The 15,058-nt window shown below is 26.8% G+C and overlaps 1 protein-coding gene across 2 annotated transcripts in view; it reads right to left on the minus strand.

Annotated features, from left to right (window-relative positions):
* The window catches only part of LOC114119220 (protein O-mannosyl-transferase Tmtc3), a 50,901-nt gene that overhangs the window by 16,170 nt on the left and 19,673 nt on the right, over window positions 1-15,058 (minus strand). For both annotated transcript variants that reach the window (XM_027980720.2, XM_050199409.1), the window contains exons 5-6: window positions 14,655-14,754; window positions 14,434-14,549 (exon numbers count right to left, since the gene is read on the minus strand). In XM_027980720.2, coding sequence (XP_027836521.2) covers window positions 14,434-14,549; window positions 14,655-14,754 — 216 coding nt within the window. The remainder of the gene's footprint in view (window positions 1-14,433; window positions 14,550-14,654; window positions 14,755-15,058) is intronic.

The following is a 15,058-nucleotide window of genomic DNA, read 5'->3' on the forward strand; positions in this document are numbered from 1 at the left end:
ACGTCTAACTTAACAATCAATGTTTTTTTGACGATTAAAAATATAAAAATATAGATGAAATAAAAACATTGAGTGTAATTCATTTCAATAATGGCACCCTGGGTGTTTATTTATGTCTAAATCGGCGTAGGCGGTATCCGTGGTGGGTGCAAAACCACAAAACGAAACTCGAAGGCAAAAGTGTATATTATATACATAAAAATGAAGCGGTAAAAAAAATCACATAAAAGCCTCGGGTGAAACGCATTAAAAGGAAATATTGTTACAGAATAAAGCGATATTTATTGCTAAAACGATTCTCCGACCCCAGACCGAGCTGTTATTGCACTAGTGTGGAGGAGGTTAGAAAATATCGGAATATTATTATAGTGGAAACGTGACTCGTTTCTGGACAATTTAATGGCATGTAGGCCGCGTTTGAACGAGCAGCAAAATGTGTGTGGAGTGCGAGTGAACGTTAGATCACTGTTTTAAACGTTTAAAGAATTTACTTAACCCATTTAACGATAATTTTAAGTACTTTAGCTACTCGAATAATTGATATCGTATATATTAAACTCTCCAGAAAAGCTCATTGTGGGTTAACTGGCTGCTAGAAGGTTGAAGGATAGGTCTGTGGCATTTACCGATTTTGTCAAAGCTGTATCGTTTAGATTAACGAATTTATCGAGTCAGAACGGTTTCTCAGAAGTCACGTTTTCGTCAAAGAGCTTGGGCTTTAAGCTTAAGTTAATTTTGTGTACATATAACATTATAATTAAATCCCTCCCACATTTATACTGTATACATATACCCCAAACACATATATATACATATTACACGTCATATTACATAAGGGTATGAGCGTATGGCTCAATTAGTTGAAATTTTCAAAGTAAGCCATTGTAAAATAAAGCGATTAATGATTATAATAAATATAAATAGGTATTTGTTAGTTTCAATTGTAATGATTAATTGAATTTGACAAGTTTTAATTAAATTAAATCGATTAGATTTAAAATAAAAACTAAATAACAAAATAATTTATTTATTCAAATATATTTAATACATATTAATATATGACTATCAAACGATTGACCATGTTGTTCTTTTCGGCCAAACGATTGATAAATATAATATTTTACAAAAAACTCATCTCAAACTCAAAAAACTTGTATGGTTGAGTTCAAAACTAAATGTGAAACTGTAAGATATATATATTTATATTAAATACTTTTGATATTCAATTAGAGATGAGTAAATTAATTAATGTACTGTAACTAGTAGTCAGTAATTTAGTCGTATTTAAAGTTACTTAATTATTTTTGTTTATATACTCGTATTCAAGAAAATTACGGCCCTACTAAATATTTTTTTGCTTGCAGTTATTAAAAAAAAATGTATTATCTAAGTTATAACTAAAATTTAAAAGTATATGTTAACATTTGTAAAACATTGGTTCCAAAGTATTACGAAATGTAATAACTAATATGTATATATAGCTAGACCTTATTACATAAATGAAATAAATAAACATAAAATGACAAACTATTATAATATAGTTATAGTATTTTATAGTATATAATTATAGTATTAGTATATTATATTATTATTATTCTAACACTAGATATGGATAATGCACTTGTTCACGAAGAGTTATTTATACATTAATGTTATAAATTTATAAAATAATAGAATATGATACAAAAAATTAGAGCGTGCTCAATAATTGTAATGCTAAAAATGTTACTCGGGTTTATTAAAATACCTAAAGATAACGCTTAGTTTTTAATAATATTATTAACGACTAAATCAAAGTTAACTCGAATCAGTTTGGTCGATATAAATAATATGTATGATTTCCTTTAAGTTGTACAACTATTTGCAGTTAACATTATTATGATTCACCTAATTATTTCTTTAACAAAAGGATAAAACACTTCAATTTCGTGTTTTACACTGTCAAGCATGTTACTCTTACAAAATAGAACCCATGGTTGAAATACCTAAATAAACAACCATTTTGCATTGTGTCAACTGTTTATTGCATCTCATTCTGGTTCTATCAAAATACAACTTAATGAAGTTATCAATTGATACCGTGCCGTATGAAGCTACTATTCTCTGGGGCATTGTTCGAGATATGGAGTAGAAGAGGTTCATTGAACATACGAGTATCTACAAATGATTGTGAATAAACGTAGACGATTTTATTATGTTTTTAAATGCGATTGTATTAATAAATATTTCAATTATTTCTAAACATGTATGCTATATCATTATTTGTTCATTATACGAACATAATTTATAAACTTACATACTAGACTTTCGTTTTCTATTAATTTTTAGGATCAGTTATATGTAATTGTATGATTGGTAAACATAATTTATTTTTCATGATATCGGAAAATTTGAAGAATATTGTTTGCATAAAGTTCAAGTATTCTTTTTTTTTTTGTGAGTGAAGTAACTGGGTATGTAAATAATATATTTTAAATAATTAAGGTTCAAAAAGTTAAATTTCTTTTTTTTTGCTTCAAATAATATAAATAATATGATATTTATATAATAAATAAATTTTTTTACACACAAAAAACATACGAGTGTATAATTTATATACTAACTTTATTTTAGAATTAGAAAAGATAAGAGGAATATGAGCACGGTATAAAACAGTTATACATGAATACTATCTTAGAAAAATGTTTTTTTGCATTTTAATTTACTTGAAAAAAAATATTGGCTTATGAAATTCTTCAATTTCATTAGATACAAATATTAATTATATATTAATCGTAAGTTATTGTAACTAGCAACTTTAATAATTGGTTTAGTAAAAATAGAATATCATTAAAATAATATTTAGTTGAAACATTTTTGAAATTTAAAGTAATTTTATTATGAATAATGTAGAGCAAATCGAAAATACAATAAAAGAAACAGAAAACTATATAGATGAACTCGAGGATCAGGTTTGTGACTATTGCTGAAAGAGATTATCTTAAATCTGAGATCACAAAAGGTCAGACAAAATTAGATTCTATTAAAATAGAAAAATCAAACGTGTTAAGTGAATTAATATATGAAACCAAAGAATTGAGTTGTAAATATAATATACAAGAAGGAAAATTGATAGGTTTACAAGAAGAAAATAATTGTTTACAGTTTGAAAACGAGCAAATACTTAATAAACTAGAAAAGCTACAGATTAAAATAAACAATTTGGATAATATCAACCTCGACTCTATTGGAGAATAAAATTATACTAGAAAGACAACTTTCAGAAGCTATTGAGGTCACAAATAAGTTAAAAGATAAGAAACAATTAGCACAAACGAAATTGCAAGATACAGAATAAGACATAATATGCACTCATAATGCTGTGGCTGAAAAAATAACACAGATCACTGAACTGATTGAGCAAGACCGTTATGAGAGTTTACAGTCTAAAATATGTGAATTAAAAACGAAAAATGAAAATATTTCCAAGATGTTGCAGGCTAAGAAAACTGAATAAGTTGTAAAGTTAATAAAAAATCGGCCAAATTATGTAAACTCAAATTGAAATTAAAAGATGAAGAAGCTGAAGAGTTGAAGCAAAAAAACAAAACGATAAAATTAAAGGAAGAACTTAATTTACTTAAAGAGGAGCATTGTAAAGAGAAATGTAGATTAGACGAGGAAATTGGAGAACTATTAGAGTTAAACTTAAGTCAATTGCTTCAAATCTCAAATTGACTAATTCAAAACGTTGTGATGCACAAATAGAAAATACAAAGCTTAAATGCCAGATAAAAGATCAAAACGAGACGATTAAACAGCTGGATTCAACGAAAGAAATGCTACAACAAGAACTGAAAAGAATCAAAGAGACGACAGATTCAACGACAGAGATGATAACAGCACAGGTTAAAAAGCATGATTACGATACAAATATATTCGATAGGAAATTAGATTCGAAATTAAAAGAACTTAGTGAATACGCGAAACTAGTTAAAAACTAAACAGAACAACTAGCACGGTTGAAAAAAAAAATATTGGCTTATGAAATTCTTCAATTTCATTAGATACAAATATTAATTATATATTAATCGTAAGTTATTGTAACTAGCAACTTTAATAATTGGTTTAGTAAAAATAGAATATCATTAAAATAATATTTAGTTGAAACATTTTTGAAATTTAAAGTAATTTTATTATGAATAATGTAGAGCAAATCGAAAATACAATAAAAGAAACAGAAAACTATATAGATGAACTCGAGGATCAGGTTTGTGACTATTGCTGAAAGAGATTATCTTAAATCTGAGATCACAAAAGGTCAGACAAAATTAGATTCTATTAAAATAGAAAAATCAAACGTGTTAAGCGAATTAATATATGAAACCAAAGAATTGAGTTGTAAATATAATATACAAGAAGGAAAATTGATAGGTTTACAAGAAGAAAATAATTGTTTACAGTTTGAAAACGAGCAAATACTTAATAAACTAGAAAAGCTACAGATTAAAATAAACAATTTGGATAATATCAACCTCGACTCTATTGGAGAATAAAATTATACTAGAAAGACAACTTTCAGAAGCTATTGAGGTCACAAATAAGTTAAAAGATAAGAAACAATTAGCACAAACGAAATTGCAAGATACAGAATAAGACATAATATGCACTCATAATGCTGTGGCTGAAAAAATAACACAGATCACTGAACTGATTGAGCAAGACCGTTATGAGAGTTTACAGTCTAAAATATGTGAATTAAAAACGAAAAATGAAAATATTTCCAAGATGTTGCAGGCTAAGAAAACTGAATAAGTTGTAAAGTTAATAAAAAATCGGCCAAATTATGTAAACTCAAATTGAAATTAAAAGATGAAGAAGCTGAAGAGTTGAAGCAAAAAAACAAAACGATAAAATTAAAGGAAGAACTTAATTTACTTAAAGAGGAGCATTGTAAAGAGAAATGTAGATTAGACGAGGAAATTGGAGAACTATTAGAGTTAAACTTAAGTCAATTGCTTCAAATCTCAAATTGACTAATTCAAAACGTTGTGATGCACAAATAGAAAATACAAAGCTTAAATGCCAGATAAAAGATCAAAACGAGACGATTAAACAGCTGGATTCAACGAAAGAAATGCTACAACAAGAACTGAAAAGAATCAAAGAGACGACAGATTCAACGACAGAGATGATAACAGCACAGGTTAAAAAGCATGATTACGATACAAATATATTCGATAGGAAATTAGATTCGAAATTAAAAGAACTTAGTGAATACGCGAAACTAGTTAAAAACTAAACAGAACAACTAGCACAGTTGAAAAAAAAAATATTAGAAAAGTGCAATTCGGCCGAAAAATGTGTACCTGATATGTGTACTTAAAATATTATAGCTGATATATTTTAACCAATAATGAATCAGTACTAGCATTTAAATTAAATAAAATGTAATAAATATTAATACAAAAAAGTATTTTATTTTTGCATTATGTTTTACTTGAAAATATTGATCATATCATAATATGATTATTATTTAATTAAATATTACTATCCATCAAAAATAATATTATAATTTCAACGTTTTTGACATGAACTTTTTATACATATTTTTGAATTAATATACTTAGTGTCCAATATTAATTATCAATTATTTAGTTTGATTGTTTAGGTCGATTTCATTAAAAATTATTATAAATTTCTATCATTTTATACCATAAAAATATATTAAAAACATATCAATGTATTATTATGTTTAAAACAGAAAAATGTAAAATAATAAAGGATTTATTGGTACACTATTTTTTAGTTGTAAATTACGTTCATAGCTAATAATTGAGATTTGTACCTATGTTTTGTTTATTTATTGTTAAGTTTTGCACCATTACTTATGATATGTTGGCACTATTGTTAAAAATTTAATTTTTATTTTAAATAAACCTCTTAGTTCTTTAATGTTGTAGTTCGATGTATTTTTAATTTAGTTTTGTGTTGTGTTATTGTGAGTGTTTTGTATGCAAATTAGATTTTGGTCTTTGACTTTAGATTTCGATATTACTAGTTGTAACCTATCTTGAAACTTCTTAGTGATGAACTCTTCGTGGTATACGAAAGTTACTTTTGTAGCATTTGAGCGACCTCAAAGAGGGTTGTACCCATGGATAATTTCTAGCTTTTCAACGGAAAACTCTCCTATTCGACTAATTCATTAAATACCTTCTCGTGTTCATAGTGTAAATGAACTTTTCCGTTTTATTTACTACTTATAAGTAAACTAGCAATTGCTTATTTTGACTTGTTTTAATGACGATTATTTGGTTTTCATTAAATTCAATTTTAAGTGGCTCTATAATGTCAAATAAACATTACATTAAATATCTACGAGTATATTTAAATGAATCACCCATGTATAATAATTATTTTATATTATTACGACTATAAACATATTATAGATGTATAGGGCATTTATATCGGCTTTAAATTACAAGTGAGCCCTTTCATTATAGTTAACTTAATATTTTATTGTGTTTCATATACAAATATTAATGACTTATTACATACTATTATCTACTTAAAATCAAATTATAAGTCACAATACCATACTGAGAAAAAAATATATACTGCAAAATAACAAAACTGAATAATACGAAACAAACATAGCTATACTTCAAAGATCCATCTAATTCAAATACATTATACACATATTATGTAAAATTAGTAGTAAAAAGATTAGTTTTTTAAACTTATAACCTATTTTAACCTAACCAGATAACATTAAAAATCCATTTAAATATGTAAAAAAAAACTGTACAATTCTACCAACTTGCGCTTCTTATAATATATACGCAGACGGAATGTTTATAGAAAACAAAATACCTAACTGCTCTATATGACGGGACGATTGACATAGAAGATAAGTTTATTTAGTTTAGGGCGTACCCAAGTAAATTAGATGATGACAATCGAAGGAACGTGCTTATCATATGTCAGTATTTTCGGTCCTTCGTATTCTGTACAGACATATTCACGTATAAAACCTGTCGGGGGCACAGTTTCGCATTTTGTTTTAACACGAACACGTCGAGCATGGATAATGACGATGATTTAATTTCAAAACTAATTGCAGTCTATTCGATTATCTACATGTGTTTGATCATTGATTAGGTGTATTTTTCTGTTTTGCATATTTATTTATTCGTAGTATATCTGAATTCAAGGTTAGCTGTTTCTTTGGTATAAATAAACATAAAACATAATAATTGACTACAAACATGCAACCCATTCCCCGATGGATAACTTATCTGAATGTGTGTTTTACTTAATGACCGACGAAACTCCGGCCTCGCGGGCGCAATATTATTCTAGACAGCAGCTTACCCTTTGTCTCCCCCTCCTTTCTGAAGCCGTAGCTAATGAAATACGCAACGGTCCGACGCTTTTGCGGGTACCTAGATATATTTCTGTAAGGTATGCAAACTTTGACAGTAGGGAATAGTGGGTTTTGTTTGGCGAAGTTTCATGGTACAACTGACTAAGGGTTGCGGTGAATTTATATCATCGGTGAGCTATACGCGATTCAACCATCCAGTATAAAGACGTCGGAATATTGACGAGTTTTTCGTTGTCACTCTAATGCGTTGCATCATGATTTATAAAAAAATTAAAGAAAAAATATAAACAAACAACTATATGTCTGAAATATTTATTTATCTCATAGTGTGTAGCTTATATTATTTGTAATACCGATTACGTATATTTCGTATAATATATGTATTATTTGAAAATAAAATAAAAAAGGACGTACACTGATCACGTGCACCCCCCACAAGCGTTATTTGGCGGGCAGCACAATTATTAACCCTTCAAAATAAATATATATACATTATACACTACACATATTATTATGTTATCTACATATTATGAAATTGCAAATCACGTATTTCTTGTTCAACAGTTTTCTCTAAATATTATTTGATATTTAGTTATTAATTTGTCAATCGAAATAATATGTACTATTTTAAAAACAAAAATTTATTTTATTTATACAAAATTACCACAGTTATTAAATTGATAATAATACTTTGTAAAAGATATGATCACCTATGGATTAATTTAATCAAAAATATTTTAACTACTTTTAAACATTTGTAATCAAAGGATCTAATAAAGTTATAACATTTATTTTAAAATGTATTAGATTTTTTTTAACACACTATAAATATATATTTTATAAAGATAAATTTCAAACGAAAACATCGGAATTTCAGATGAAAGAATAAATTTATCATACTTTGAGGAATATAAAATACTAAGTTTTTATTCAAAACTTATGGAAATATTCCAAGTTTTAAATTTAAAAAACTTAAAATTAAAAAAAAAACCCACAAAATATGACGGAAAGAAAATAATTAAATATTTTGATCATACAAGATACATATAAATATTTGTTTACAAGTTGAAATAATTTTTAAAATGATTTATTTATTAACAGATAAACAAGAAATAAACCAGATAGAAGGTATAAAGTAAAAAACTGTTCTGTATCTCTTTGATAAGTTTAAAAATTGAATAGTAAATAAAGTTTGTAAAATATGTATATGGGAAAATCAGCATGTGGTAGTAACAGTGACTATATTGTGGTTCAATATTTAGTAAAGCTAAACTAATAATTATGCTTGAATCAATAGAAGGATAGAAAATTGGTATACCTAATATTTTAAAATAAACTAATATACTATAGTTTAGAATTGTAATTACACGAGTTTGATATTGTCAACAATATTAATATTAATAATTTTGTAATATACTTATTGTTTCTATTCAAACAGAATAATAAAAAATTAAAAACTAAAAAATAAATAATAAAATCTCAGTTTAGAATTTCAAAAGTGCATAAAACACAATAATAAAAATAAATAACCAAGTAAAAAATTGAATATTTTATTTTTTTATGATATGCTTATAAAATATAACATCACATTGTATAGACATTGAATACAATATTAACACTCATCAATTCTTACATCAGTGCTATTGATTAGATTAGACAATTTTAACTGATAAGTCTATGGATTTTTATTGAGTTAAAAAGAAAAAGAAAATTGTAATTAGTGTCTAGAACTGAAGAGGTGTTAACGTTTTGTCATGTATAGATCTAAATAAGTTTATTTTTATTAAATATAATCGTGGCAAAATAGTATTTAATTGCAATGTCTGAAATTTCACACATTATATGAATAACAATAACGTATTAATATTACATTTTAGTAATGCGTAGTTTTAAAGTGAACAATTTATAAAAATAATAGTAACTGCAGATATGATATACGTGTTAAAAAAAAAAATCTTTCTCCGGGAACAAAAATACCATTAAACACGCGCAATGGTACAGAGCACCAGCACCGCCGCCAAGTTGGATTTCTCTGAACTCTGTTGTATCACCTGGTGTTTAATACACGTGACGGCATCGTGTTTTTTCAATGGGCATAATAATATTTCATCGGGAAATAGGTTTTTGCACGACTCTCCCCCTCACCACGTCGTCGATGACGACTCCTCGCTTCTATAATATTTCGTATAACCATGATAGGTACAAAGATGAGTACGGAGGGAGTGGTGAGAGGGCGTTGGCCGCACCGTTCTTTTTTTCACCGAGGAAATCGAAATGCTCTCCACCGTCAGATTATCGGCTCCGTGCGAGGGCGGCGGGCTAAAGGGTATAAACCCCGGGTTAGATTGGCCATTACAAGGGTGTGCTCGACCAACCCTGAAACGTCCGAGAGCGAAGTAGAGTGTATACAGGGCGCCGCGACGGTGAATTATTCAATGCACGGGTTATGTTTACAGTAGAAAGCGCTTGTTTCCAATTAACGGGCTCAAGTGGCAGCAGTCGCGGCGTGGAGGAATGTAAATAGAATTTTATTGTCTCGAAAGAACGACGATGCAGCTGAGGTCCACCACTTGACTGTAAAAACTTTTCAATTTTTAGGAAAAATGGTGTCATATGTACCGAATGGTAGACATGCTACACGATAAAATTGTACACGCTTTCGTAATCTTCCACCTGAAAAACGGCAGCGACGACTAAGCACATGAAGGACGAAACGGAGCGCAGGGCACAAGGCTTATTGTTGTTAGTCGTGTCGTTTTACTTTCGTAATTAACTCGTGTGCTTTTCACCGCCACTACTTCGTATTGTGAAAGTATGTACCGTATTCGTATATATCACCGTTGTGAATAATAAATATAATTTGCCAACGGTGGTGGAGGTAGCGCAGAACAGGGAAGTGCTGTGTACGACGCAGGCGGAATGGAAGGCTTAAAATTTAAACACCCACAGATAGACAGCAGTGGTGTTCGTGGCTGTAGTACAAAAGGAAAAAAAACTTTTCCTCGTCGTCCATAAAAGTGAAAAATTAACCTTAATGCCTACACAGAAACGACGAGCTTCTATAATCAACTCTCCATCTTTGTAGCCTTGACTAGTTCCAAACACGCAAACGTTTATACCGGTGTGTCCCGTTAGCCAGTATAATGTTTGTTTAAGTACATGCTACTATACAGAATAGAACCAAGTCGTTCAAATTGGCTTCCAATATCACATAATACATAATCAAAACAGCAGTGGAGTTGGTATTAGTTAAGACAAATTCTTTATAAAAACAAACTCAATAATTTATGTATTATAATATTAACAAGGTTGTAGTTTATTTTTTAAACTCAATTATTGGCGATAAAGTTATTATTTTACATGATTTGATAGTAAGCCTTTTCATAGATAAATTTGATAATTATAAGCTTTATATAATTCTCATGGGATATACTAATGTTTATCACAGACAGTTTTTTTTAGTTAATATTCTCATTACGTATAATCATACTATAAAATAAATCATAAAAAATGATATTGTTACGAGCTTTTAAATAAAAAATAAAATATATATGTATACATTTTTTTTAATAATTATATATTATAAATAACTAATAAAATATTATTCTGCAATAGTAAATATTTAGTAATACACGATAATACAAAGAAAGTTTGAAAAATTTTTTTAATAATAAAATCAATTTTTATACAACCTATAAGTTCGTATAACTTTTTTTTTAATTATTAATGAAGATTTTTGAACTCAAAGATGTTACAGAACAGGAATATATAAATATTTATATTATATTTGTTATAAAAGGTTTACAAGTAATTTAATGTAAGTATTTATTATTTGTATTATACATATAATATATAAATGTTTCAAATATTCAAATTGCAATTAAATATTCAGTTTGTCGTTTTATAATGTAAGTAAATATATTAAAATATTTTCACTTTAATTTTAATATTTATTAGTTTTCATATCATTTACTTGCAATATACATAATTAACTTTACAGAATTGCATCATCTCAATATAATATATTATTATTTATTTTAAATGTTACACTATTATTGAATTAGAATAAAATATATTATATTAAAAAATAAACTTTACATATTATGATAATAGTTATGAAGTAATAGTACTTATATACAAATAAATATTTGTTTTAATTCTAAATAAATAATAATTTTATGGAAAAATATATATTTAATCCATGTGTCATTAAGTATAAAACTGATTTGGTAAGAATGGACATTTATGCATATATAGGGACCATTAGTGTAAAATTCCTAACAACTGTAATAATATCATTCACGTTTCGTTGTGTATGAAGAATAATTGTTTGTTATAGACGTCAAGTGAAAACATTGTTAACACAAATTTCAGCCCACGTAGGTATATATTATTTCCTGTTAATAGCTTATAAATTCTACGGAAATACTAGATATGGAACGAGAAACTAAGCACAAGCTTAATAATTTATCTCAGTGACATCCCGGAACATAGAAATATTTAAATGCAATTGTTTACAACAAACTCAAAAAACCATGCATTTTCTAATTTTAGAAAAAAAAATATTAGAATAAATATGGTTTATCATTAAATATGGTTTTCATTTATTTTTTAACATACTTAGAAGGCCAGTGAAATCGATCTTTCGGTCGAGGGTCACCATAGGGTTTTTATTGTTGTTGTATGTACACACACACATGAGTTTATCCTTGTGTTCTCCTATTGTTGGACAACAGTAAAAAAGAGGAAAAAAAGATTTAATGGCGTAATATCCAATATAATAATGGTTTTTTTTTAGGGGAGGGATGTTAAAAGTTTTTTGGTCCTACATAAATTTCAATCGTAACCATTGTGACTATGGTTTTTTACGATCAAAGATTTAACGGAATCGTGTACTAAGAATTGCAAAAATCAATTGAAAATACATTGCAAGACTCAGGGAAAAATTAAAACTTTTAATAATATGATTTTAGAAATTATAGAATTTATTTACAATAAGACGTATAAACTATTTATAATTATGTAAAAGAAACACATGTCAGGGAACTGATTTAAATTGAAAAAAAATAAGTAGTACTGAAATATAATTATATTGTAAAAATTAACTAAATTACTAAGCGATAATTCTTAAGTTTATAAATTATATGTATGCACATTGTACACATGTGGTAAAATGTAAAATAGTTTCTAAAAGAAATTTTATAAGTACTCAAGAACCCTCAAAACCAATAATTAAAATAAATTTAGATTCAGAGCCATTAAAAATATTTGAAAATGTACAAGCGAATTAGATTATTGTCGAGTTCCATTAAAAATGATTCAAAACAATATCACGTGTATAAAAGTCAAATTACTAAAAATAGAATAAAACTTTTTGATACAAAATATCTTCCATTTTATACTTTGTTAGCTAGGTAGGTATTAATATAATTATATTTTTGGTCTCTTAACTGCCAGTTTTTCTATAAATATATTTTTGGTTAAGTTTATTTAATAATTTTCGAGATAATTTTTGAATAACAATACTAAACACTTGATGACAAATTTATTGCCTGCTTGAAATGCATATAAGCAATTTCATTAATACCGCAGGATTTATGTCCGGATTAATAACATTGTCTTGAACGCGAGTGAAGTGAGTTAATTCGATTTATTCTCAACTCATCCTTCGTTGCGCAATAACGACAAATAGAATCCATCAAAGCGCTTATTCCGTTATGATATGAAGTAACCAGAATATGCAAGGTAGAATGGTAATAGTATAATATTTCATGACTATATTTTAGGTATACCAAAAATTAAAATAATAAACAGGTTTTAATAATGTTTGATAGGAAATGTGTAGTAAGTAATATTTTATATAATTTAACATTATATAATTAATTTGTTAATATGCGCACGAAAAACATTTATTTTTTAAAATTATTAAATAAATTAATACGTATAAAACAAAGGAAATAATACTAAAATATTATTAATCAACAAAACAACGTTGGATTTTGAAATTGTAATTAATAAAATATTTTGTTTAAAATAACACACATTGAATGGATAGAACCGAATTTTTAAACTCATCAGTCATCATGGCAATAGAATAAATGCAAAATAAAAAAACCTTGTAAAATATTACTTATTTATAAAACCAATAACTTCTTTACTAAACGGTTAATCATAGTAAGAAAATGAAGTCAACTATAAATATAATATTAGCAAAAAGGTTTGATGATAAAAAAATCTTTATTTACAAAGGTTCTTGTAGATTTTTTTCTATTATGAATAATGTAAAAGAGGTATACCTCGACATAGCAAAATATGAAATTCAGAGAGTAAGAATTAATCCGACAAGAATTAATGTTATATTTGAAAAAAAAGGTTAAGCAAACAAGGTCAGATATTGTAGTATATAATATATTTTATGCTTATTCCTCTGTAGACGTGAAAAACTAATGTTACAATTATGGCTAACATTTTAATTCTTAGAAAAAAATGCATGCACGATGCTCTTATATAATGCATTGATGGTAGATTGATGAGTTATATTTAGTTTTAGCACTCATTGCAATTTATTTCTAGCTGCGCCTATGTTGGTGAATAATACAGTTGTATTATAAATAATATATTTAATTGTTATTCTTATGGAATGTGATAAGACTGAGAAGATTTGTTAGAATTCCTTAGAATACAATCACGAAAACTATGCTAATAGAAAATACATTTACTGAGAAATAACTGAATACAGTTAGAGTAATTTCTATTTCAAATTCTAATATTGTTTTGATAGAATACGAGTATATTATTAAATTTTATTATGTTTTAGATATTATAAACAGTTGAAAACTATTACATTTGTAAAAAAATGTATAATTAAGTTTAATAACATATTTTATTAAATTAATCAGTACTTATATTTTTATCTTACAAATGCTTGAAAAAACTTTAAAACTATAATTACAATTAATTTTTGCTAATATAATTCAATAATTATTGACTAAACTTGTCAGTAGTAAATCTATGCCCATAGTCTAGTAAAGCGCATTATTAAAATATTTATGAACCAATTTTACCTTTTGTGCGACGAAAACTTCATAAAGAGCACAAACTCCAGCTATTGTGATCCCTTGTTCTTTACATAGCATAGCAACGCTCAAGCAGACCACAGAAAGTGTTAGAGGCTTCCATCCTGAAAGGTAATAATAATAAATAACCTTAAGTAAGTAATTATGTTTTATTATATTTTTTAATTTTTTCTAGTTTAGAAAAATATCATAAGAACATAATTATTTACCGGAGTATTTTTTTCTTTTGGTTGCTTCGGTATAGAGTAGATATGCAGATAAGTAAAACACTGACGATAGCGTTTCTGCTCGTCCCACTACACCAGTGACCTAAAACATAAATAAAATATAATACTTACATTAAATTTATAAGAATTTTCAAGTAATATAATTGTAGATTCAATCATTATATTAAAAGAAAGTGATTTTTAGAAAATGGTATTTAAATTTAGTGTTTAAGTGTTGAAAATAAGTCAATTTAATATTTTTATGTTAAATTCATATTTTGGATATTTATAAAACATTTTCTTACTGTAACTATTCTAATTCGACTGTCCTTTATATTGTTCACTATATTGTCCGGTCGTTTGCTAATGACCCAACAGTGCATGTTAAATGACAATTAGTTAAAATC

The sequence above is a fragment of the Aphis gossypii genome, chromosome 2 (genome assembly GCF_020184175.1).
Source record: "Aphis gossypii isolate Hap1 chromosome 2, ASM2018417v2, whole genome shotgun sequence".
Taxonomy (NCBI): Eukaryota; Metazoa; Arthropoda; class Insecta; order Hemiptera; family Aphididae; genus Aphis; species Aphis gossypii.